This window comes from Bos javanicus, chromosome 4 (genome assembly GCF_032452875.1).
Source record: "Bos javanicus breed banteng chromosome 4, ARS-OSU_banteng_1.0, whole genome shotgun sequence".
Taxonomy (NCBI): Eukaryota; Metazoa; Chordata; class Mammalia; order Artiodactyla; family Bovidae; genus Bos; species Bos javanicus.
The window spans coordinates 97740226-97767289 of record NC_083871.1 but is presented as its reverse complement, the minus strand read 5'-3'; the positions used below and the strand labels follow the sequence as shown (position 1 = coordinate 97767289).

General features: G+C 40.1%; 1 protein-coding gene across 6 annotated transcripts in view; it reads right to left on the bottom strand.

Annotated features, from left to right (window-relative positions):
• EXOC4 (exocyst complex component 4) overlaps positions 1–27064 on the bottom strand; it is an 800870-nt gene that overhangs the window by 565193 nt on the left and 208613 nt on the right. For 5 of the 6 annotated variants that reach the window (XM_061414741.1, XM_061414739.1, XM_061414736.1 and 2 more), the window contains 2 exons: positions 11669–11814; positions 1935–2023 (listed from right to left, as the gene is read on the bottom strand). In XM_061414741.1, coding sequence (XP_061270725.1) covers positions 1935–2023; positions 11669–11814 — 235 coding nt within the window. Of the gene's footprint in view, positions 1–1688; positions 1783–1934; positions 2024–11668; positions 11815–27064 lie in introns of those variants that run through there. The other variant, XM_061414742.1, reaches the window with a different exon arrangement.

Here is a 27064-nt window from a genome sequence, read left to right as displayed (position 1 = left end):
GTGACAGAACTAGTAATAACAACATTTGAAGAGGAAGGCATTAGAGTTACTATATGCCAGGCACTTTCTTAACACTGTTCACAGCTTAACTCACCTAACTTTCATAACAACCTCATGGGGTTATTTTTATCCCCATTTGGAGATAAGCAGAGGCATAGAGCTTCTGAAGCTAGGAAATCAGGAGCTAGGTTTGAAATGTGGGCAATATGGGCCCAGAATCCTCTACTCTTCATTGATCGGCTATTACTGTCTCTCAAGAGATCATGGACCACGAATGGGGAGGAGGGCAGAGAAAATCCTTCCACGTGGCTAGAGCAGACTGCTTACTCAGTGTGCTTACTATCTAACCAAAAAGAAGAATCTAGTGCATACTTACGTGTACTCAGTCATGTCTGACTCTGGACCTCGAGCACTGTGGCCCCCCAGGCTCCTCTATCCATGGGATGTTGCAGGCAAGAATACCAAAGCGGGTTGCCATTCTCCTCTCTAGGAGATCTTCCCGACCCAGAGATCATATACTAGAAGCCAGGTGGAAAGGAATTATATGGGTAAATTTAACCTATTCCTTAGGCCCCAACTCTGAATTCACGAATGAACTCTGTGATGAAAGGTGGAGATACGGAATATCTCTCTAAACCTAGATGACTTGCTACATCCTCTACCTGGCAGTTCAATTATAATCAGTCCTACAAGAAGGTGTGTTCCAAAACTACCATTGCCTCCCAAGCTTTGCAGTCCATTCTACATTGCTAGGAGGTCTCTGCCTGCAGAGGTCTAGATCGCCTCCTCCTTCACTCCTTGTCTGACCACACAGCAGGTTACTCCTTCACTTATTCCAAATCTAACTACTCTCCATACTCCTCCACTTCAAGACTCCAAGACACACCCTTCATGTTTTCTAGAACATATAGCAGTACTTTAGAACTAAGTAAGATGCTGGTAAGCTAATGTCCTTTTCCTTATATCCTGAAACATATTTCTAGGTTTTTAATTCTAGAAATTAAATCTAAAGAATCATTCCCTTCCCTCAACAAACTTAGCAATTTATGCCTAACATCTGCTTAGCTGTTGACCACTGACTGTCTGATATTGCTTGGTTTCTGGAGGGGTTTCTTTGTTTGCTGTTGGCGCACCATGGGCATCTGAACTCCCCAACTAGGGATCGAACCTGCGTCTTCTGCATTGCAAGGCAGATTCCCTGATATTGATATTCCTCCCTTACTTTCACAACTGGATCTTCAGGCTTTTATCTTATTTGTACCAGACAACTTCCATCTCTTTCAGTGCTTGTGTGTGTTGCATTTAGCAGGCCTCACGAACCTTCCTTGACTGATCACATTTCCCATGATTAGCATCCTTTTGATCACAGGGGGAAAAAATGTTATTGGCGTGATTTTTTTTTATTTAATTAAATTTACTTATTTATTTTCTTAAGTATTTTCTTTGTCAGATTTCAACTATTTGGTAACCACACCTAAGTATCAAATATCCTGTGTATCAAAGCTATGTCAGCACACACTATTTAAAGACATCCTTCTTCCCTTTTCCAAATCTCAAGCATTCCTGTGATACTCCAGAAAGTATTGAAAACAATAATTAAAATAACCATGGCAGCCACAGAAGACGGGCATTCCTCTAGACGGTGACTGGAATCATGTCCGTCATCTTTAAGCAAGAGGGAACTGCCCTCCTTTTCTTTGCACTTTGAGCTCCCACTTGAATGGTGGCAGGTCTATAAATCCTGCAGCTATAGTAACAGTTTTAGCTGCTTGGCGGCAGAAGCTGGGAAATGATAGAAGAAACAGATTACCAAGTCTTTAAATCTTTGCTATTGTGAAAGAATCCTATGAATGCAGACCTCAAATTCACATGCTATAAACACTTCAGATCTTCCTCCAGAAAATGACTTTTTCCAGGGAGGGTCGGTTACCCACCTTGAAGTTCTCCGCTCCGACTGTACAGCTCCCTTCTCTGTTCTCTCAAGTAGGCACTCATGCTGATGGCATGGGAAGAGGATTCGAACCTGCAATGAAACGCAGCAAAAAACACACAGTGAGGGAGTAACCAAATAGGTGGTGTCCAGCTACGTATATCCCCAAAGTAACCTACTCCATCCATGGGATGCTCACTAGTACTCCATGACCAAGATGTCCTGATCCAGGGCAGGCTGCCATGGATCGTGATTTGTGAATGGTATTCCTGGCGAAATGCTCTTCCAAGACAGAATTTGGATCTTCTGCTCATTATTGATTTCAACTGATACAACTTGATCTCTTGCAACTTTCTTTTGTCTTCAGATCCCTCGCCAAGATCCCTACACGCAATCCACACAAGCATCTCATAAAGTCATTCTGACTTTCCTCCTATGCAACCCAAAAGCCTTCAGTGGCTGCCAGCTGCCACCACAGAAATACTGGCTCCTCGGAGCTGAACTCTTGCCCTTCCAACTAGTGACAGGATGAGCACAGTGGGCTCTTTGAAATGATGTTAAATAGCTACACCAGAGAAACAAGACATCTGCAGTCTCTCCGTAACAGCCCTCAAAAGCCATATACCTTCTAAACAGTTGTCAGAATTCTTACCTGCCACCTGCCACATAAAATACTTTGAAAAATACCAAGCTACACAATGTCTGTTCATATCTCCCCAGGAACGGTTTCAGAGACTAGAAACATGGTGGATAGGTTCGTGATCTAGAACATGTCTTTAAAAGCTAAAACAACAAGAACGTGAATAAAAACAGAAACAAATCATAGTCCTCAAAGTAACTTGCAGTGGGACTTCCCCGGTGGTCCAGTGGCTAAGACTCTGGGCTCCCAATGCAGGAGGTCTGGACGTGATCCCTGGTCAGGGAACTAAGATCCCGAATGCCACAGGGCACAGACAACAATAAATAAATAAAAAGGCACCAATTTCTTTAACTAAAAAGAAAAGGTAAAGGCATTGTTCATTCACTCACTCATTCTTTAAAAAATAACAAAGAATAAATTGCAGATACGGGACAACAACAAACAGGAAAAATTATGATTATATCAAACAGTAAATTCTTCGATGTGCTAAGAAATCCCATTTCAAACCTGAGGCATTCAAAGCCAGGATAACAGGCTGACAGGAGAAATTCTTCTAAGAATTTACACTCAGGGGTAAAAACAGTGAAAGAGCATCAGTGATGATGGGACAGGTTTCTGGTCACAACAAAGGAGCCTCAATATTTTCTTAATTATGCCTTCTTTATCCATTCTTTGACAAGGAAGATGAATACCAAGATGAATGTCAGTGTGAGGGAAACACTTGAGTCACTTGATCCTTTCTCTGCACCCTGCCAAGAACTGAGAGGGCACGAATAGCCAGAGGAAGACAAAGGGCGAGGTACTTCAAAAGTGCCACCTGCCAGTCAAGAGCTGACAAGAAACCACTGACCTCCAAAAAGCACACTGACAGCTACTGATCAGAAACGGCAAAGGGGAAAAAAATACTCGGGCAAAGACTACAAAGGCACACGGAATACCATAAGAGAAGACTTAAATACACCCAATTAACCTTGGCTAGGGGCAATTAACGGAGAAGGCAATGGCACCCCACTCCAGTACTCCTGCCTGGAAAATCCCATGGACAGAGGAGCCTGGTGGGCTGCAGTCCATGGGGTCGCTAAGAGTCAGACATGACTGAGTGACTTCACTTTCACTTTTTACTTTCATGCACTGGAGAAGGAAATGGCAACCCACTCCAGTGTTCTTGCCTGGAGAATCCCAGGGACGGGGAAGCCTGGTGGGCTGCCGTCTATGGGGTCGCACAGAGTCGGACACGACTGAAGCGACTTGGCAGCAGCAGCAGCAGGGGCAATTAAAGACAGCAATAAAGTTCCTCATGGATGTGATAAGAACAGAGGACTTGCCAGAATCTGAATCCTTTATGACCTGATGTATTTTTACTACTTGGGAATCCTTTTTGTGTTTGCAACAAGCCACAGATTGATACAATTTTACAGTAAAAGAGGCAAGAAGGATTAGCCAGTCTCACCTAATTTTACAGCCAAAGGCACGAGGGGCCATTGAGACAGGAGAATAGCCCTGACTAACACAACTCATTAATGGTGGAACCAAAACAAGAAACAGGAAGATCTGTAAGAATGGCCTAATTCTGTGTGAGTGATGAGTTTTCAGTTCAGTTCAGTTGCTCAGGCGTGTCCCACTCTTTGTGAGTCCATGAATTGCAGCACGCCAGGCCTCCCTGTCCATCACCAACTCCCGGAGTTCACTCAGACTCATGTCCATCGAGTCGGTGATGCCATCCAGCCATTTCATCCTCGGTCGTCCCCTTCTCCTCCTGCCCTCAATCCCTCCCAGCATCAGGGTCTCTTCTAATGAGTCAACTCTTCGCATGAGGTGGATAAAGTATTGGGAGTTTCAGCTTTAGCATCAGTACTTCCAAAGAACAACCAGGACTGACCTCCTTCAGAGTGGACTGCTTGGACCTCCTTGCAGTCTAAGGGACTCTCAAGAGTCTTCTCCAACACCACAGTTCAAAAGCATCAGTACTTCAGTGCTCAGCTTTCTTCACAGTCCAACTCTCACATCCATACATGACCACAGGAAAAACCATAGCCTTGACTAGACGGACCTTTGTTGGCAAAGTAATATCTCTGTTTTTTAATATGCTATCTAGGTTGGTCATAACTTTCCTTCCAAAGAGTAAGTGTCTTTTAATTTCATGTCTGCAATCACCATCTGCAGTGATTTTTGGAGCCCAGAAAAATAAAGTCTGACACTTTTCCCACTGTTTCCCCATCTATTTCCCATGAACTGATGGGACCAGATGCCATGATCTTAGTTTTCTGAATGTTGAGCTTTAAGCCAACTTTTTCAGTCTCCTCCTTCACTTTCATCAAGAGGCTTTTTAGTTTCTCTTCACTTTCTGCCATAAGGGTGGTGTCATCTGCATATCTGACGTGATTGATATTTCTCCCGGCAATTTTGATTCCAGCTTGTGCTTCTTCCAGCCCAGCATTTCTCATGATGTACTCTGCATATAAGTTAAATAAGCAGAGTGGCAACAGATAGCCTTGACATACTCCTTTTCCTATTTGGAACCAGTCTGTTCCATGTCCAGTTCTAACTACTGCTTCCTGACCTGCATACAGGTTTCTCAAGAGGCAGGTCAGGTGGTCTCGTATGCCCATCTCTTTCAGAATTTTCCACAGTTTATTGTGATCCACACAGTCAAAGGCTTTGGCATAGTCAATAAAGCAGAAATAGATGTTTTTTTGGAATTCTCTTCCTTTTTGCATGATCTAGCGGATGTTGGCCAGAGGAGGCAATGGCACCCCACTCCAGTACTCCTGCCTGGAAAATCCCATGGACGGAGGAGCCTGGTGGGCTGCAGTCCATGGGTCACTGAGGGTCAGACACAACTGAGCGACTTCACTTTCACTTTCATGCATTGGAGAAGGAAATGGCAACCCACTCCAGTGTTCTTGCCTGGAGAATCCCAGGGACGGGGGAGCCTGCTGGCTGCTGTCTATGGGGTCACACAGAGTCGGACATGACTGAAGTGACTTAGCAGCAGAAGCCGCAGCAGATGTTGGCAATTTGATCTCTGGTTCCTCTGCCTTTGCTAAAACCAGCTTGAACATCAGGAAGTTCACAGTTCACATATTGCTGAAGCCTGGCTTGGAGAATGTTGAGGATTACTTTACTAGCGTGTGAGATGAGTGCAATTGTGTGGTAGTTTGAGCATTCTTGGCATTGCCTTTCTTTGGGATTGGAATGAAAACTGACCTTTTCCAGTCCTGTGGCCACTGCTGAGTTTTCCAAATTTGCTGGCATATTGAGTGCAGCACTTTCACAGCATCATCTTTCAGGATTTCAAATAGCTCACTGGAATTCTATCACCTCCACTAGCTTTGTTCATAGTGATGCTTTCTAAGGCCCACTTGACTTCACATTCCAGGATGCCTGGCTCTAGGTCAGTGATCACACCATCATGATTATCTGGGTCGTGAAGATCTTTTTGGTACACATCTTCTGTGTATTCTTGCCACCTCTTCTTAATATCTTTTGCTTCTGTTAGGTCCATACCATTTCTGTCTTTTATCGAGCCCATCTTTGCATGAAATGTTTCCTTTGTATCATTAATTTTCTTGAAGAGATCTATAGTCTTTCCCATTCTGTTGTTTTCCTCTATTTCTTTGCATTGATCACTGAGGAAGGCTTTCTTATCTCTCCTTGCTATTCTTTGGAACTCTGCATTCAGATGCTTATATCTTTCCTTTTCTCCTTTGCTTTTTGCTTCTCTTCTTTTCACAGCTATTTGTAAGGCCTCCTCAGACAGCCATTTTGCTTTTTTGCATTTCTTTTCCTTGGGGATGGTCTTGATCCCTGTCTCCTGTACAATGTCATGTGCCTCCGTCCATAGCTCATCAGGCACTATATCTATCAAATCTAGGCCCTTAAATCTATTTCTCACTTCCACTGTATAATCATAAGGGATTTGATTTAGGTCATACCTGAATGGTCTAGTGGTTTTCCCTACTTTCTTCAATTTAAGATTGAATTTGGCAATAAAAAGTTCATGGTCTGAGCCACAGTCAGCTCCCAGTCTTGTTTTTGCTGACTGTATAGAGCTTCTCCATCTTTGGCTACAAAGAATATAATCAATCTGATTTCGGTGTTGACCATCTGGTGATGTCCATGTGTAGAGTCTTCTCTTGTGTTGTTGGAAGAGGGTGTTTGTTATGATAAGTGCGTCCTCTTGGCAAAACTCTATTAGTCTTTGCCCTGCTTCATTCCGTATTCCAAGGCCAAATTTGCCTGTTACTCCAGGTATTTCTTGACTTCCTACTATTGCATTCCAGTCCCCTATAATGAATGAAAAGGACATCTTTTTTGGGTGTTAATTCTAAAAGGTCTTGTAGGTCTTCATAGAACCGTTCAGCTTCTTCAGCATTACTGGTTGGGGCACAGACTTGGATTACTGTGATACTGAATGGTTTGCCTTGGAAACGAACAGAGATCTGTCATTTTTGGGATTGCATCCAAGTACTGCATCTCAGACTATTTTGTTGACCATGATGGCTATTCCATTTCTTCTAAGGGATTCCTGCCCACAGTATAGATATCATGGTCATCCAAGTTAAATTCACCCATCCCAGTCCTTTTTAGTTTGCTGATTCCTAAAATGTCGACGTTCACTCTTGCCATCTCCTGTTTGACCACTTCCAATTTGCCTTGATTCGTGGACCTGACATTCCAGGTTCCTATGTAACATTACCCTTTACAGCATCAGACCTTGCTTCTATCATCAGTCACATCCACAACTGGGTATTGTTTTTGCTTTGGCTCCTTCCCTTCATTCTATTATTATGCAATAATAACAAACGTGTAATGATTTAAGTTCATTTACTCACTTCCAATAACTTATGTTTTCCAAAACCACAATTTCAAGATTGGTTAAGTGTCTAAAAATGCTTATGTGGTCTGATGTTCACAGTTAGGGGTGAGGGGTGACAGCATGAAATCTAAACACCCTGAAACTTGCTTTTGGCAATATGCATAGAGTAAAAATGGTCAGCTGAGCTTCAGGAGGGAAGACGAGGATGAGGAGGGTTGGAGGAAGGAAGGCAGGGGAGGGAGGAAAGAAAAGGCCTAACAGGAGAAGGCAATGGCAGCCCACTCCAGTACTCTCGCCTGGAAAATCCCACGGACGGAGGAGCCTGGTAGGTTGCAGTCCATGGGATCACTAAGGGTTGGACACGACTGGGCAACTTTACTTTCACTTTTCACTTTCATGCATTGGAGAAGGAAATGGCAACCCACTCCAGTGTTCTTGCCTGGAGAATCCCAGGGATGGGGGAGCCTGGTGGGCTGCCGTCTGTGGGGCTGCACAGAGTCGGACACGACTGAAGCGACTTAGCAGCAGCAGCAGCAACAGTAGGCCTTAGGCAGCACCTGAGGCAGTCTTAGCTGCCTCCATCAACCACCTTTCTCCCATGATATCTTGCTTGCTGGCACAGCCTTAATTTTATCTGGGCATCTGTGTCCTCCATCCCTCTTCACTCAGCAGGAAGCTCAGGGGAAGGGGCCCCCTCTCCAGCTGGAGACCTCTTACCAAAGATAAACTCTGACTGCTTTAAAGACAGTCACCATGGTCTCCTTCCCCTTGCCAGTGACTGGTTCAGGAATGGGCTTGCAGAGGGGCTTTGCCCCTGGCAGAAAACATGAACAAATGGATGACTAACCACTACTCATGAATTAAACAGGATTTGAAATGCTAAAGCCATTTCAGAAGGCAGTTCCATGGCGTCTTAAAAAGTTAAAACACAGTCCTACCATGTGATCCAGCAATCACGCTCCGGGGCGTTTACCCAAATGAGTCAAATACGGACACTGACACTAAACCCTGCACACGAATCTGTATCACAACTTTATCCATGACTGCCAGAAGCTGGAAGCAACCAAGATGTCTCTCAATGACTGAAAGGGAAAACTGTGGTATGGTCACAAAACTAGTATTATTTAGCAACACAAAAGATGCCACAAAAAGACACGGATGAACATTACATGTGAAAGAAGCCACTCTGAAAAGACTGGGTATTGTCTTTAAGACCTTCTAGAAAGAGCAAACTACAGAGACAGTTTAAAAACAAAAAAAGATCATTCATTTCTAGGGGTTCGGCAGTAAGGAAAAGGAGGAGGAATGAGTAAGTGAAAAACAGGATATTTAGGACAGTGAAGTTACTCTGTTAGATACAATAATGGTAGACACATGACATCATATATTTCTCCAAACCAGTGCAACTATATAACACAGAGAGTGAATGCTAATATAAACAAAGAACTTTAATAATGATGTATCAATGTTGGTTCCTTAGTGTAACTAATGTGCCATGCCTAAGCAAGATGTTAATCAGAGGAGAAACTGTGGAGCAGAGGAACATAAGGAAAATCTCTGTACATAAGGGAAATCAATTTTTCTGCAAATCTAAAATGGCTATAAAAAATTAAGCCTATTAATTTAAAAAGAAAAAGATTTGTGGGATGAATCACACAGTTTCCTTGACACCACCATTTTTACTGGAGTGGGACTGAACGCAAAGAGAAAAGGAAAGGACCGAGTCCTTGATGACACTGTATTGGTGAATTGAGGAATCCTCTACAGTCACACTTACGTGTGAGGTAATAACCTTCTTACAAGTTAATCTATTCACTTGGGGTCCTATGTTACTTGCAGACTAAAGCATTTTAACTCCTACTGCAAACAACCTGTGAATAAAACTGTTTTTTGTTTGTTTGTTTGTTTTTAAAGAACAAATTCAATAAACAGAGTGGATTTTACTACAGTCTGGGCACAGGAAATCTGCTCTCCTCAAGACTCCAAGATAAATGAACTGTTGAAACCTTCCTTAATGATTAAGAACTCTATGAATACCTGATAGAAAACAAATCTCAAAAGTGAATCAATAGAGGATACTGGACTTCCAAATATTTAAAAAGAAGGAATTCACAACATTGGGATGTATTTCTGTACTCACTTTACATGCTCAGATATGATCTTTTAAATATCTATTAATCCTCACAAGAACATAGGTTAGCCAAGATTTAAATCCTGTTTCTACCACTTGCTAGTTATGTGACCTTATGTAACTTAACTTAAAGAACTTAACCTCTTATGTGTCAAGTTTTAAATTAAAAAAAAAAAAAAACTGAATTTTGGAATCAAGTTTATAGAAAAGATACAAAACGGTACAAAGAGCTGCTGTATACCTTTCACCCCAAACCCTCCCTAATGTTAATGTCTTACATAATTGCAGAACATTTTGTTGCATCTAATAAATTAACATGGGTATGATATTGAACTACAGACTTCATTTGAATCTCACAAAAATTTTCCACTAATAATCTTTTCCTGTTCCAGGATACCACACTGCATTTAGATCACGTGTAATTTTGATAGACTTCAGTTTCCAATGAGCTTTTTCTTTACCATGTATGCTGTTCAATAATCCCCTCTGACTAGGGCTGAGCAGAGAAAGTCATTGACCATGAGAATGAACCACACCATACCAGTAGTGTTTGGTAGGCTTTGTTTCCCACAGCACTGTTAATTCAGGGGAAGGGCTGGCTTCACTCCCAGGATGGTGTAAGTTGTCTCCTGAGAAGCTTAAGAGCTGATTTTGATTGGGAGTCCCTTCATGGCCTCCACCAATACCATGCACTCATGGTACTATCACCAAGTATTTACTTGTCGGTCTTCTTTACTAAATTGTATGTGTCTAAGCCATGAAATTAAAACACGCTTACTCCTTGGAAGCAAAGTTATGACCAACCTAGATAGCATATTGAAAAGCAGAGACATTACTTTGCCAACAAAGGTCCATCTAGTCAAGGCTATGGTTTTTCCAGTGGTCATGTATGGATGTGAGAGTTGGGACTGTGAAGAAAGCTGAGCGCTGAAAAATTGATACTTTTGAACTGTGGTGTTGGAGAAGACTCTTGAGAGTCCCTTGGACTGCAAGGAGATCCAACCAGTCCATCCTAAAGGAGACCAGTCCTGGGTGTTCATTGGAAGGACTGATGCTGAGGCTGAAACTCCAATACTTAGGCCACCTCATGTGAAGAGCTGACTCATTGGAAAAGACCCTGATGCTGGGAGGAACTGGGGGCAGGAGGAGAAGGGGACGACAGAGGATGAGATGGCTGGATGGCATCACCAACTCGATGCACATGAGTTTGGGTGAACTTTGGGAGTTGGTGATGGACAGGGAGGCCTGGTGTGCTGCGATTTATGGGGTCACAAAGAGTTGGACACAACTGAGCGACTGAACTGAACTGAAGGAGTCAGTGCCTCAACTTTTTTTTCATGTGCAAAAGAGCATGAAAAATAGTACCCACACCCATAAGATTTTTATATGAATGAGTAAATGAGATAATCCTTGAAAATAGCTTTATGCCTTGGCTAGCACTTAGTAAGGACTCAGAAGTATTAACCACTACTCTTGCTGCCCAAATCTGATATAATCTGAATTAAATTATGATTAATTGAGACTCTCCTGAGAAACCCATTTATCACAGTGCCTGGTACATAGTAAGCACTTGAGCAATGGTAGCTGTTACTGTTATTACTATTAATGTTAATAATTATATTAACTATTAGCTGTTACCAAGTGACACTAACTTATGACCTGCTGAGGAGGGTAGTTGGTCATAATAAGGAAAAAAGAATGTCCACATTATTCTTTTATTAATTCAAGTAAAACCCAATACTACTTAGCTAGCTTTATGACTTTATTAACAAAGGTTGTTTCTTGGCACTTGGGGCCTTTGCAAAGGCTAAAATACTTCATTTCCTTTCATTCCATATAAAATTCCCCAGAAACAAGAGGGGAATTTCTCATTTTATATAAAAATACCCAGAAATGAATTCTAGAAATTATTAAAAGTTTTAGATAGTCCAGGAACCATAGTCCAAAATAGCCACTCCTCTTACAGAAGACGAAAGTACACAAAATTGAATATATATATTTAGTATATAAGAGGAATATATATTGCTACCATAATTCTTTCAAAGCAACTTTAACTGCATGAAATAATGACTGTTAATAAAGTAGAAAACCATTCAACTTGGATCTAACACATCTGAACATCTATCTTACCAGCAGGGAGATACTTACTTGAAAAGAGAATTTTTTGGCCTTTGAGGTTTCTTCTTGGCAAAAAAGGCTGCACAGTCGCGTCCACTGCTGGCATAACTGAGCTGTGCTGATGGTTCAGAGGCTGTACGTGTATTTTTCATATCCAAGTACTCAGTCAACAGCATCTGTACAAGCAAATAAACAGCTTAAAATTAACATGCACCTTTACGATATGCAGTTTTAAAACCATGAAGACCTAATTCTAAAACCTCCTTGACTAAGAAGGGTATTAACCTAGCTATTCATTATTTCTAGTAGTAGACCTAATGAAAGATTCATTATGTTCCAAAAGTCATGGATTTGCTACCTGTGCCTAAAACTGAGAACAGGGTATAGTGGGCATTTGCACGTGGGGGTAAATGGGAAGTTTTTATTGAGGGTCTACTATGTGTCAGGCATGAAGTTGGGTGAGTCAAGCAATATACTCCTGCGGTCATAATTTAAGCCTCATTATTCCAAATTATAGCAGCATCAGCAGTAATGCCGTAATGTTTACTGAGCGCTTACTACGTTGCAGGCAAGGGGCTAATCCATTTAGATGTGTTACTTCATTTAAAGAATAAAATCTTATCAGGGAGGTCAGTTCTCAGAACATAGACAAGGAAATGGACCAGCAACCTAAAACATCTGCCAAGCAGGCCAGCGGAGGCCACAGTGGACTAAGTGGTCTTGACCCGCAAATAATCTTGAGGGCCACTACTCATCTTCAGAGCTTCAAAGCAACAAAAGCAACAGGGTTTTTTTTTTTTTTTTTTTAATCACTACTGCCAGCAGGTCCTGCTTATAAAAATGAATCCACTTCAGAGCCTCAAGGGTTCGGGGGCCTGGGCTAGAATCAGTTGTACTATCTTTAAGACAAGTATAGTAAAAAGTCCCCACTGTTCAGAAAGAAAACAGCAGATCTGGAAAAGAAATCACCACGGTTCCTAAGAATATCTAACCTGGGACTAAAGTCTATCAACTCACTTCTATAATCACTTGCCACATTTACAATCTCACGATAACCAAGTGGTATAACAGTACATGTTGGCAAACAATTCTATCCATGATGGAACTGAAATCCCATATCACTAGTATCCCTGCATATGGGTGTGTGTGTGTGTGTGTGTGTGTGTGTGTGTATTCATTCATTCAAAGTGTGAGAACCATATTAAGCATTATCATCAAAAAACATTTATGAAGCATCTGTGACTATACTGCTTCAAGTAAATTTTAAAGCCAATTATGTCTCTATTATGATCACATACACATTATTGAGTACTTATCACATATCAGGCATTTTGGAAACATGATCTTACTCAATCCTCAAATCTATGACGTGTTACTAATTTTAATTTAGAGATGAGGAAACTGAGAATTAGTGGTGTTAAAAAAACTAGCCCATATGGGTGTAGGGGAGCAGGAGTTAACAGGAAATTTCTGTACGCTCTGGCTTCCCTGATAGCTCAGTTGGTAAAGAATCCGCCTGCAATGCAGGAGACCCCGGTTCAATTCCTGGGTTGGGCAGATTCTCTGAAGAAGGGATAGGCTACCCACTCCAGTATTCTTGGGCTTCCCTTGTGGCTCAGCTGGTAAAGAATCTGCCTGCAATGCGGGAGACCTGGGTTTGATCCCTGGGTTGGGAAGATCCCCTGCAGAAGGGATAGGCTACCCACTCCAGTATTCTGGCCTGGAGAATTCCATGGACTGTATTGCCCATGAGGTTGCAAAGAGTCGGACATAATTGAGCGACTTTCACTTTCACTTTCTGTATGTTCTCCAACAATTTACTATGAGCTTTAAAATGCTCTTTAAAAAACTCAAAAGAAAAGGAGAGGGAAAAAAGGAGGGAAGTAGAAACTAGCCTGAGGTCTTATATTTACAGTGTAACAGGTCAGGATTTCAACTCAGGTTTAGTTCACACCAGTCTGTTTTCTTCCCCATGACAGTCCACTCTCACTAACTGCACAAAATCTATCACTGAGATGGATCGCAGCTGTCAGTGAATGGATTTTTGTTGTTGCTGTTCAGTCACCAAGTTGTCTCTGACATTTTTGAGACCCATGGACTGTAGCCCACCAGGCTCATGGGATTTCCCAGCAAGAATACTGAAGTGGGTTGCCATTTCCTTCTCCAGGGGATCTTCCCGACACAAGGATCAAACCTGCATTTCCTGCACTGGCAGGCAGATTCTTTACCACTGAAGCCATCAGGGAAGCCCCTGTGGGCTTCTTTTATTTCATCCTCTGTACAATAAATGTACTTCATTTGATTTTCTGTACAATAAAGAGTTCACTGGGAAAGAATGAAACATGTTAAGAGATTGGTCAATGTTTTGTTTTTTTTCTTTATGAGGTCCCTGGAGTATTACTCAGTATGCTGAGGAAGTAATATAATGACAAGTACTATCTCTGTTAATATATCACCCAAATTGCACAACAGTCAGAGAGAGAATTGAATTGGGTCTCTAGTAACAATTCCAGTGAGGGACTCAATTATTTTGCAGATTTAGCACTGATGTTAATAAAGTTTGCAGGAATCTGTGATCAAAAGAAGGTCAGTAAATCAGAGAAGAATTTCAACTTGTTGACATCTTTCAAATTTCAACACAGAATGATGTCTACAAATACCCTGGTTTCACTTAAATGTTGGTCATTACACCAAAATGACAGAATTATGTTTCTACCAAAGCCACACTATACCAAAGTAATTCTTCTGAAGTAATTATTGTCCTAGAAATCAATGACTGTCCTTTTATAATAAAATATTGACTGACCAGGACATAACTAAGCAGCATCCTTAAAATCCAGGTATTTTATGATCATTGTTCTTTTTCTCCACATCCCCTTAATTATTAGAGCTCAGGATTCTTAGTCTTTCTATTCACCAGCTTCTCCCTTTCTATCTATACAAATATACTATTTCGAATACATTTTTCTGTTGACAAATATCTTCCTTTGGTTCTCACAATCTATTATCTTTTTTCCTTTCTGTCTTTTGGTTCTAAACTTTAAAAAGCAGTCTCCACATATATTATGTCCCCTACCATAATGTGGTCTTTATCCCTCATTTCTCTCCCAAGCTTCAATCCTACATCTGTGACTTCATGCCTGACCTATTCACTTATTTCACATAAAATCAATCCTAAATTCTGAAACCTAAATCATCTTCCCATAAAAATTAGTAATTTCTTCTTTCAACTTTCTGTTTAGTATTTTCTTACTGTCACTGATCTCCAGGTTTAAAACTTCAGAACAATCCTTAATACATTCCCTTATCCTTTGTATTCACAAAGGAGTTAGTGCCCAAATTCATTAATCTCTCTTTCTCAGCTCAATGAGGTTGCCCCTTCTGGTCCATTCTGACAGTCACCACGTTAGTTCAACTCATGCAGTTTTCCTCATTGAGTTTTCTGTCTCCCATCTCTTATTCTTCCAATCCTCCTACACCTTCAATAGAGTGATCTTCCTTAAAAAAAAAAGTTGCTCCAAAAAAAGTGTAAAAGTGACTTTATCTACAAAACAGAAATAGAGTTACAGATGTAGAAAACAAACACGCACAGTTACCAGGGGGCAAAAGGCAATTAGGACTGACACATACACACTGAAAAAAAGAAAAAAGTGAAAGTGTTAGTCACTCAGTTGTGTCTGACTCTGTGCGACCCCTGGACTGCACCCCACCAGGCTCCTCTGTCCATGGGATTCGCCAGGCAAGAATACTGGAGTGGGTTGCCATTCCTTTTTCCGGGGGATGGTTCTGACCCAGGGATCAAACCCGGGTCTCCTGCATTGCAGGTGAATTCTTTTACCATCTGAGACACCAGACAAGCCCACATAAAATAGGCAACTAAGAAGAACCTACTGTATAGCACAGGAACTCTGCTAGGTACTCTGTAATGGCCTACCTGGGGAAAAAAAATCTAAAAAAGAGCTGATGTATATATGTATAACTGATTCACTTTGCTGTATACCTGAAACTTATACAATATCAACTCGACTCCAATAAAAATCATAAAGAAAAAAAATAAAAAACAAACACAGTTGCTGCTACCATCACAAGACTCTTAATCTCATCATTTACAACAATCTGACCTCAATATTCCAATCATATCTTATTCTCCTTAAGATGAAACCAGCACTCCAATCAAGATCACACACTTAACTTTCCCCTGTATATGCCTGGGCCTTCTCATTTCTGGAATGTCTATCCTAGACTACCCTCTCTCCTAACAGACCCTTCCAAAAAACAGTTCCAATATTTTCTCTTCAACAACTCCTTTCCCAGGCCACTGGAAATGAGCTGTCTCCTTTTCTGAGTTCCTCAAGTACCCACTTTCAGATCAGATCAGTCGCTCAGTCGTGTCCAACTCTTTGCGAACCCATGAATTGCAGCACGCCAGGCCTCCCTGTCCATCACCAACTCCCGGAGTTCACTCAGACTCACGTCCATCGAGTCAGTGATGCCATCCAGCCATCTCATCCTCTGTCATCCCCTTCTCCTCCTGCCCCCAATCCCTCCCAGCATCAGAGTCTTTTCCAATGAGTCAACTCTTCGCATGAGGTGGCCAAAGTACTGGAGTTTCAGCTTTAGCATCATTCCTTCCAAAGAAATCCCAGGGCTGATCTCCTTCAGAACGGACTGGTTGGATTTCCTTGCAGTTCAAGGGACTTTCAAGAGTCTTTTCCAACACCACAGTTCAAAAGCATCAATTCTTCGGCGTTCAGCTTTCTTCACAGTCCAACTCTCACATCCATACATGACCACAGGAAAAACCATAGCCTTGACTAGACGAATCTTTGTTGGCAAAGTAATGTCTCTGCTCTTCAATATGCTATCTAGGTTGGTCATAACTTTCCTTCCAAGGAGTAAGCGTCTTTTAATTTCATGGCTGCAGTCACCATCTGCAGTGATTTTGGAGCCCAGAAAAATAAAGTCTGACATTGTTTCCACTGTTTCCCCATCTATTTCCCATGAAGTGATGGGACCAGATGCCATGATCTTCGTTTTCTGAATGTTATGTAAATGTGTATGTAAAGTACCCAATTTACATATCAGTAAATAAGTATTCATCCAAAACTGCCCAATACTATTAGCTATTGTCTAATGAAAAGATGCCTCACCATTAATAAATAGGAGGAACTTTTATGTTCCTTAAAGCATTATATTTCTTTACTTCTACCACAGAGCCATGCAACATACCAGTGAATCAAAAAATATAGGGAACCAATGAATTTTTTGAAAAGCAAGTGATGAGAAGCCTTGATGTACGCTATGCTATTCTATGCTAAGTCGCTTCAGTCGTGTACAACTCTGTGCGACCCCCGAGACAGCAGCCCACCAGGCTCCGCCGTCCCTGGGATTCTCCAGGCAAGAATACTGGAGTGGGTTGCCATTTCCTTCTCCAGTGCATGAAAGAGAAAAGTGAAAGTGAAGTCGCTCAGTCATATCCGACTCTCAGTGACCCCATGGACTGCAGCATAGTTGCTGCTGCTGCCAAGTCGCTTCAGTCATGTCCGACTCTGTGCGACCCCATAGACGGCAGCCCACCAGGCTCCCCCGTCCCTGGGATTCTCCAGGCAAGAACACTGGAGTGGGTTGCCATTTCCTTCTCCTATGCGTGAAAGTGAAAGTGAAGTCGCTCAGTCGTGTCTGACTCTTAGCGACCCCATGGACTGCAGCCCACCAGGCTCCTCCATCCATGGGATTTTCCAGGCAAGAGTACTGGAGTGGGGTGCCACTGCCTTCTCCAGCCTTGACGTACATATGTTGTTAGATGCAAATTAGCGATAGTCTCCAAAGCAGAAAGAGCCCTATAAATGAGTCCAGAGTATAAAAACGTACACTGTGAATAAAGTGACAAAGGGAGAGGTGCGATTTTAACCACAGGCTTTGTGATGTTTGCTTTCTTCGTTGTGTTTCCCTCTTTTTCCTAATAACATTCACCACCAGCTGAAAAATACTGCTTTAAAACAGGTAAAGTTTTATGTTGACACTCAAATTGGCAAAGGTGTAATATTTTTTAATATCTCAAAGAACAAATAGCCCCTACTCTAAGATGCCTGAAATGTGTCTGAATTAGGTTAAATCTTCTACTACAGAGTCTTGACACAAACACCAGATGCTTGGTGTTAAAATATAACCATATCATTTCTTGGTGATTTTACATCATTGTGGATAACATACTGCATCTTCGAAATTGTACATAAATTTCCTAAGTGCTCACGGATGAGTTCAAATTTCCATTTTTATGAAAAGAAATAAGCTATACAGCTTGTCTTTTGCCTGAGGAAAATCACCCAAGATTGGAATTCCGGGGTCAAAGGGCATTCATATAGTATCAAATACATTCTGCCCACAGAAAATCTGCAGGAGATAATTCTTCTTGGCTTTACATTCCTTCTTATTTCAGACATGCATCTCTTTTCTCTCTGTAAGTACCAGGAAGTACTATTTCTTCTTGATCAAGAGTTCAAAAAATTAAAAGGCATAATTAATATCTGTGCTTTAAGTTTAACTTAAAAGGTGTTCATTTGTATTGAGTTGGCCAAAATGTTTGTTTGGGGTTTTCCTATATGGTATTATGGAAAAACCCCACCTTTCTGTTCAACTTAATAATAACTGAAGACAAGAAATATGAAAGTATAATTGAAAAGTACCTGAAAAATCTATATATACCAGTGATATCATGATTCAAATGTATTTACTGAGTATCTGGTATGTTAGATGGTTCTGTGGTAGAAGCAAAGAAATATAATGCTTTAGCAGAGCATACAAACTGGGATGGTCAAGCATCTCTTCTGCTAGAATACTGATTAGCAGTTGCTAAGATGCTAGTCAGAAATTCCATGATATATAAAGCAGGGCCAAGATGTTGAGAATTATAACATGCTCTAACTTTGAAAACATCATTCTGAACGAATCCCTCATTTACTATACAGTCCTCTTTATTTAACATATTAACTATGGCTGCTTGTGGTTATACATGGAGAATTTTGTTTTTAAATAAATGCGAGATTTACAGACTTAGAATTAACACATCTCCTATTATCAGCTTCTCCATTTACCCAACTAGCTACTTTGTGAAACATCGAGATCCTTCTAGATACTGATCCTTTTTAGTGTCTTTCAGCTTACAAAATGCTCGCCTCACATAAGGTCTGTTTCCCAACCATTAATGGACTTGGGAGGAGCCAGGCCTGTACCCTGGGATGTCTCTATGTCAGAGCCTACTTTGCCAGGCAAACAGCCAACCCTCAATCAGCTAGTCAGATTTCTCTGTGTTAGTGGGACACAGTCTGTGCTGGTGAACGTGAGGAGATGTAAATATCCTGGGGCAATCATCTTTCACCATGTGGATGAAAAATCACAGAAAGCCCATCTGCACAGAGAGAATAAAGAATGAACCAGAGGGCCAGAGAGAAAGAGAAGACTCACAGGAGAGAGATTTACAGTTTGCAAACTAAGTTTTCCACAGTGCAAAGGTCTCAAACTGATCTGATAAGGTCTTAGACTTTCTTTTTTTGTTTGTTTGTTTTTTGGTTGACAAGTTGATCAAGTATTTATTTTTTTTTTTCTTTTTATTTTTTTATTTTTTTATACACGTGCTCCCCATCCTGAACCCTCCTCCCTCCCCCTCCCCATACCATCCCCCTGGGCCGTCCCGCCCGCAATATATCCTTACAGTCTTCAGTATGTTTTCCTTATTTCCTTATGATAATCTGAATGAGTCTATGTTTCTTCACTAAGCTATCTCTGGATAAATGAATATACACTAATATGCATCTATGTGTATATTCTATGTATACAGAATATATTCTATGTGTATATTCTATGTATACAGAATATATTCTATGTATATATTCTATGTATAAATGAATATATACTAATAATATACTACTATGCATCTAGTGACATTAATATCACAAATACAATTTTTGTAAAACACTGTATCTTATGAAAACAGTAGTAGTAGTAGTGGTTTGCACAGATTTCAACCTCTGCAACTAGGAGAGCGATTCTCCGGATTACAACCTTCATATGTTCAATGATTTATGTCAAAGCCATACTGTATTTGTGTCCCCTACCAGCCCCCTCCCGACCATGAATCTGAGAATTAGATTACTGCATGACAGCAGCAGTACTAAGGTGAAAGAAAAAAAAAAATCACCTTGAGCTCCCACTATGAACTAAGGCTCAACTTCCTTATGTGGTACCTTGTATATGCCTATAATAAATACTGCAGTTTTTAATAATCTGCTCTTTTAAAATACAGATGCCCAGGAGCTTCTGTTCTAGGAACAGCAAAGTGGCTTTCAATGGATTAACCCTCATACTGATAAAAATTATAAAAGCTGAAAAAAAAAAAAAAACATTAAAAAAAAACAGAAGTTGAAGACCCTGGAGAGGAACCAAATTAGGCAGTACCTTTGGTTATGACCCCTGGAAGAAAGGAAGCACACTAGGTGAGCTCCCTCGGCTTTTCCCCAGAGAACCCTTCCAGGGACCACGGAGTAAGAGTAGAAGCCACGCAGAAACTCTAGGCTCTCTGGATGGTGGACACAAGGCCTAGGTAAAGGGAGACCAGGATGTCCAGAATTTGAGAAATCCGGAGGAAGAGGAGGAGCAAAATCAGAGTAGTACACCCCTCAGACTGTCACCTTGATTCCAGACACACTAAACAGTAAGACTGAAACAATGTAATGATAGTTTAAAAAATGAGGACCACTATTTACAATTACTAAAAACTATCAGGTTTCCCCCATAAGGTTGCTAATGAGTAAAATATTTGTAACAAAGAAAAACAGAAAAAGTTATCTTTTGAAAATAGCAGTCTTATTTCCCTATTATATAAAGACTAAAATATTCTGCCATAAGAAAACCAGTCATTCTGCAAATAAAAGGCTGCCTGCTTAACTATACTCATTACCAGTGGCAATTGTATCATCAAGACTACTATGTATATGGTCTTGTGAACAGTTCCTTAGTGTTCAAAGTAAAAGAAACCAAAAAATTCCAAGAGTTACACAAGTACTTTCTGGTCCTCTGTCAAATTCCTGGTAAGTCTCAAAGAGACATTTAGCTCCTCAGTCCCCTCAAAAGAAGAGTTTTTAACAAAGAAATCCCAATTTTAAAAGAAAGTTTTCATTTACTTTAAACATATTTACTTAATATGTAAAATATGCAACATATTGTCCTGGATATGAAATCAAGACTAAAAAAAAAAAAAAATCCTAATATCAAAACAAGTGAATTTTACTACATATAAATTAAAACTTTAAGGGAATTAAAAGTCAAATCAAGCCAAATCAATCGATCCTTCCCTCAATGTGCTTATCTAGTCATACAGACACAAGAATGACTACAACACAAGAGAGAAAGTAGAAAGCATTGGGTCAAAGAAATTGTTGTGAGCATTTACAGAAGGATAAGATTGCTCCCATCCAGGTGGTTCAGTGGGTAAAGAATCCGCCTGCAATGCAGACACAGGAGACACGGGTTTGATTTCTGGGTCGGAAGGATTCCCAGGAGGAGGGCAAGGCATCCCACTCCAGTATTCTTGTCTGGAAGAATCCCATGGACAAGCGGAGCCTGGTGGGCCACAGCCTAAAGGGCTGCAAAGAGTCGGACATGACTGAAGCGATTGAGCATGCAAAGGACAATAAAGAGTTTCAAGATCACGGCACTATAGGACAAAAATATAATCTTATAATGTACAACAAGCAAAAAATAAGGCAGAAAGGAAAGAAAAAATAAAGAAACCGTGTTGGGGAAATTTCAGGTGTCTTCAGTTAACTACAAAATAGTTCAGGTAACATAAAAATGAAGCCTGAGAGATGAGCCTGGAAAGGTGGTAAATTCACAAACTTCTCAGGGTCTGTAACCCCAGTATTGAAGTCAAGTACAGAATGAGGAGGCAGGAAAAAGCTTTCAACAGGTAAATAAAATGTTGATGGATATACTCTAAGTAAATTAATCTGCTAGCATATACAATAATAGATTAGAAGGCAATGGGATTTGCAGGGGAAAAATGAATGATTAAGGAAATAAGATAAAAGGAGGGGACAAGGAAAAAAACCTACCAAGATGAATTTTAAAGAATAAAAAGGATTTTAAGCTAAAGTAGTGGCAATGAGATTTTACAATTAGGCATACATTTCTGAGTTGATGTCTAGAAAAAATATGAAAAAAACTTAACTAGCTACTCTAGAAGGAAAGAAGACAAGTTTTAAAATGGCAAAAAAGACTGCATATTCAAGGGGCTAAAAAAATATTGTTCCATGAACAACGATCAGGAAGGCAGTAACAATGAGTTTGATAGGAACAATAAATTTAGTTTGGAATATAATCCCTTGTGAAGCATATGAATATTCATATGCACCCTCAAATACATAATTGTGAAAGGGGAAATAATGCTGATGAGATTTCCTTGATTTATACACTAATTAACTTCCATTAGGACTGTTAAGTGTTTGTCTAGGAGTTCTCTGAAGGATACTGTGAAGGACATATATTTTTGAATATTTGTAACCTGATTTTATCCTTTATTTTTAGAACAGCATTGTTGGGGCACAATTTACACACCATAATTGTCATGTACAGTTCAACAGTGTTTAGGTAAATGTATAGGTTGTGCAACCATCACCACAGTCATTTTAAAATACTTCTAACATTCCAAAAATTTCCCTTATTATGTTACAGGTTTTTTACAGAGCCTTTTATTAGATTGAGAAAGTTCCTTTCTAGTACTAGTTTGCTAAAAGGTTTTGGTTTTGTCTTTTCAGTCATCAGTGGGTATCAAGTGCTTTCCAGTATCTACTGAGATAATTGCGTGGGTTTTCCCATTATTCTATGACTATGGCATATTACATTCATTGATTTTTTTTCTGATAAATCCCAGTTAACTGTGGTACACAACACAGTTCATATGTTAAAGGACTCAATTTGTTAGTACTTCATTTGAGGTTGTTGCATCTACGTTCACAAAGGACATTGACCTATAGTTTCCTCTGCTATCTCAAATTTTTATCAAGGTAACAATGGACTCACAGCATATGCTGAAAAATGTTTCCTCATCTCTGTTGTCCAAAACAGAAATTGGTATTATTTCTTCTTCAAATGCTTGACAATATACTTGTATACATATGTATGTGCAGGAAATCTTTTTAATTATTTAATTTATAGGCATAACTTGAAGATACTGTGAGTTCAGTTCCAGACCATTCCAATATAGTGAATATAGCAATAAAGCAAGTCACATGATTTTGTTTCAAAGAGCATGCAAAATGTATGTTTACACTATACATGTACAATAGCACGATGTCTGAAAAAATGTACATAATTTTAAAATATGACTGAACATATAGCACCAACAGACTTCCTCAACATAGGACTGCACAAACCTCCAATTTTTAAAAAATGCAATGTCTGCAAGGCTCAATTAAGCAAACTGCTGTAAAATGGGAATGCCTATATTTACTATAGGACAGTTTAGATTTTCTATTTCTTCCTGAACTAGTTTCAGTATCTTCTTTCTTTCTAGGAATTTGTCCACCTCATCTAAGTTGTCTAACTCGGGTTATTCATCACAATCTTTTTAACTTTTATACAGTCTACAATGATGCCTTCTCTTTCACTCCTAATTTCATCATTTTTTGAGACTTCTCCCCTTTTTAATTTATCAGTCTAAAGATTTATTAGTTTTTGATCTTCTCAAAGAACCAATTTTAACATCATTACTTTTTTTTTAAATTTTCTGCTGATTTTTCACTCTAATCTTTATCATTTTTGTCCTTCTGCTTGCTTTGGGTTTCATTTTTCCCCCTCCTTTTTCAAGATCTTAGTGTACAAACTTTGATTGTTGATCTTAGGTCTTTCTTCTTACACCCACGGTGTATTTAGAACTTTGTTGTTTTACTTAAAAATATTTTGAGACATGCCAAAATTTCTTCCTGTTGTTTATTTAACTGTTATGGATGGAGAACATACTTTTTGTGATTTCAATCCTTTTAAATGTACTGAGACAAGAACATCATAGTCCATGATCTACCATGATAGTCAATGTACATAAAAGAATCTGTATTCTGATGGTGGTAGTTAGGGGTACCATATGTCATGTTAAGTCATGGTGCTTGATAGTACAGTTCAAGTTTTATTGGTTTTCTCTCCAGTTGATTCACTATTTTAAAAGCGTATTGAAATCTTCAACTTTACAATTGTTGAATTTTTCACTGATTTCAATTGTCAGTTTTTCCTCTATGCATTTTAGATCCTATAGCATTTTCATGATTTTTTGTTTATTGCTAAGCTCCTAAGTCACTTCAGTCATGTCCGACTCTGTGCGACTCCATGGACTGCAGCCTACCAGGCTTCTCTGTCCATGGGATTCTCCAGGCAAGAACACTGGAGTGGGTTGCCATTTCCTTCTCCAATGCATGACAGTGGAAAGTGAAAGTGAAGTCGCTCAGTTGTGTCCTACTCTTAGCGACCCCATGGACTGCAGCCTACCAGGCTCCTCCATCCATGGGATTTTCCAGGCAACAGTACTGGAGTGGGGTGCCATTGCCTTCTCCCTTTATTTATTGCTCACCCATTAAAAAAAAAAAACAAAAACAGAAGGCAATGAGGCTATGATGGGGAAAACACAGATGTGGTCTCAGTGCCCAAAGGCATACTGCTAGCTACAGCTTCATAATATTCTCTGCCCATTTCACTAAAACATATTTTAAGGGTCATTCTATATATTTGTATCACTTTCTCCCCTTTTCTCATCAAAGTTGACACAAGCTCCATGATTTTCTTACACCATTACAAAATGTTAGCTACTGATAATAACAGTCTTACTCTGCACTAACACTCAACATGTTTCATCATGATATATTAAGGACTCCTTTTACCATTACACAGTCTTTCTCAGTCTCCTTAATTTCAATGACCTCTATGTACTACTCTTTGACATTCTTTCTTTGGAAATACTCCAACATCTCCAATTCTGAATTCTCAACTCTGACCACAGTGTTTTATCTCCTCCCCCAAAATACATATCACTCTTCCTTCTCAGTTTAAGCTAAAATTCTATTAAGAGAAAGACTGATCTATACATAGGAATCACTTGAAGAACTATTTTAAAGATTCATGTGCCCCACCTTAGAACTATAAATTGAGAGGGTAATTCAGAAATACAGAAAGTGTGCGCTTAAAACCAAATCTGCCACTTAACCAGCTATGTGACCCTGGCAAGTTACTTAACCTTGCTAAACTGTATTTCACTCAACTGTGAAATAAGTGTAACAGAACAATCTGCTTCACAGAAATAAAATAAACACACATGAAATGCTTGGCATACTCCTTTCCCAATTTGGAAGCAGTCTGTTGTTCAATGTCCAGTTCTAACTGTTGCTTCTTAACCTGCATACATCAAGGCAGGTAAGGTGGTCTGGTATTCCCATCTCTTTAAGAATTTTCCAGTTTCTGGTGAGTTCCAAATCAGGAAAGGAGTATGTCAAGGCTGTATACTGTTACCCTGCTTATTTAACTTATATGCAGAGTACATGATGAGAAATGCCGGGCTGGATTAAGCTCAAGCTAGAGTCAAGATTGCTGGGAGAAATACGAATAACCTTGGATATGCAGATGACACCCACCCTTATGGCAGAAAGTGAAGAAGAACTAAGAGCCTCTTGATGAAAGTGAAACAGGAGAGTGAAAAGGTTGGCTTAAAACTCAACATTCAGAAAACTAAGATCATGGTATCCAGTCCCATCACTTCATGGAAAATAGATAGGGAAACAGTGGAAACAGTGTCAGACTTTATTTTCTTAGACTCCAAAATCACTGCATATGGTGACTGCAGTCATGAAATTAAAAGACACTTGCTCCTTGGAAGAAAAGCTATGACCAACCTAGACAGCGTATTAAAAAGCAAAGACATCACTTTGCCAGCAAAGGTCTGTCTAGTCAAAGCTATGGTTTTTCCAGTAGTCATGTATGGATGTGATGGTTGGACTATAAAGAAAGCTGAGCACCAAAGAATTGATGCTTTTGAACTGTGGTGTTGGAGAAGACTCTTGAGAGTCCCTTGGACTGCAAGGAGATCCAACGGTTCCATCCTAAAGGAAATCAGTCCTGAATATTCATTGGAAGGACTGATGCTAAAGCTGAAACTCCATTACGTTGGCCACCTGATGCGAAGAGCTGATTCATTGGAAAAGACCCTGATGCTGGAAAGATTGAAGGCGGGAGGAGAAGGGGACAACAGAGGATGAGATGGTTGGATTGGATCACTGACTCAATGGATATGAGTTTGAGCAAGCTCCAGGAGTTGGTGATGGACAGAGAAGCCTGGCATGCTGCAGTCCATGGGGTCACAAAGAGTCAGACACGACTGAGCCACTGAACTGAATGAGCCACTGAACTGAACTGAAAATGCTTGGCTCACAAATGCTACTACATCTGAGGAGGAGGCTCAGAAATTTGTTATTTTTTCTTAAATGAATCCCAAGAACCAGGTAACTAAGATACTACCTTTCTGAATCCAAGAACCTTGGTTCCTCATCTTTATTTTTTGCCATATAAATTATATTTATTATATAAAGAGATCCTATAACTTGATATGAAAAACAAAGCAACTCCAATAGGTATCACAAGGGCAAAGGATATTAGCATTTGATTAAAGAGGAACACAGCTACTCAAAAAACACAAATATTTAACCTCATTAATAATTAAGGAAGAAATTCGCTGGTGGTCCAGTGGTTCAGAGTCTGGAGGCCAATGCAGGAGACACTGGTTTGATAATCCCTGGCCCAGGAAGATCCCACACGCTGCGAAGCAACTAAGCCCCTGCACCCCAACTACTATGCCTGCAGTCTAGAGCCCAGGAGCTGTAACTACGGAGCCCGTGTGCCTCAACTATGGAAGTCCACGCACCATAGACCTCAACAAGAGAAGCCACCACAATGAGAAGCCAGTGTTCTCAATCACTAAACGTAGGATTCTGCTAATATTTATCACTAAACTTTTGGAATGTTTTCACTTCAGTGAATCTGACTACATCATTTGTCTTAAGTATTTGAATGTCCAGTATCCTTACTCTTACTACTGCTCTCTTCCATTTTAGTTATACCTACATTTCAGATGATTCTCAAATCTTCTTCTGCCATCACACTGTACTTTTTTCCAAGCTCCAGAGATGACTGTCATTGCCTGCAAGAGGGTCTTGTCACAGTAAGGAAGTGAGAACAGCACGGCAGACAGTACGAAAAGTACTGGGGCACAGGTTCAACAAACAGCCTGACCAAGCAAACTCTTTATCATCACCCCCCTTCAGAAAGGGAAAGGGGCAAAGAAGGAAGAAAGAAAGGTCCCTTTAGTTTCCCTCTTTGTTAGCACTACTGTTATTT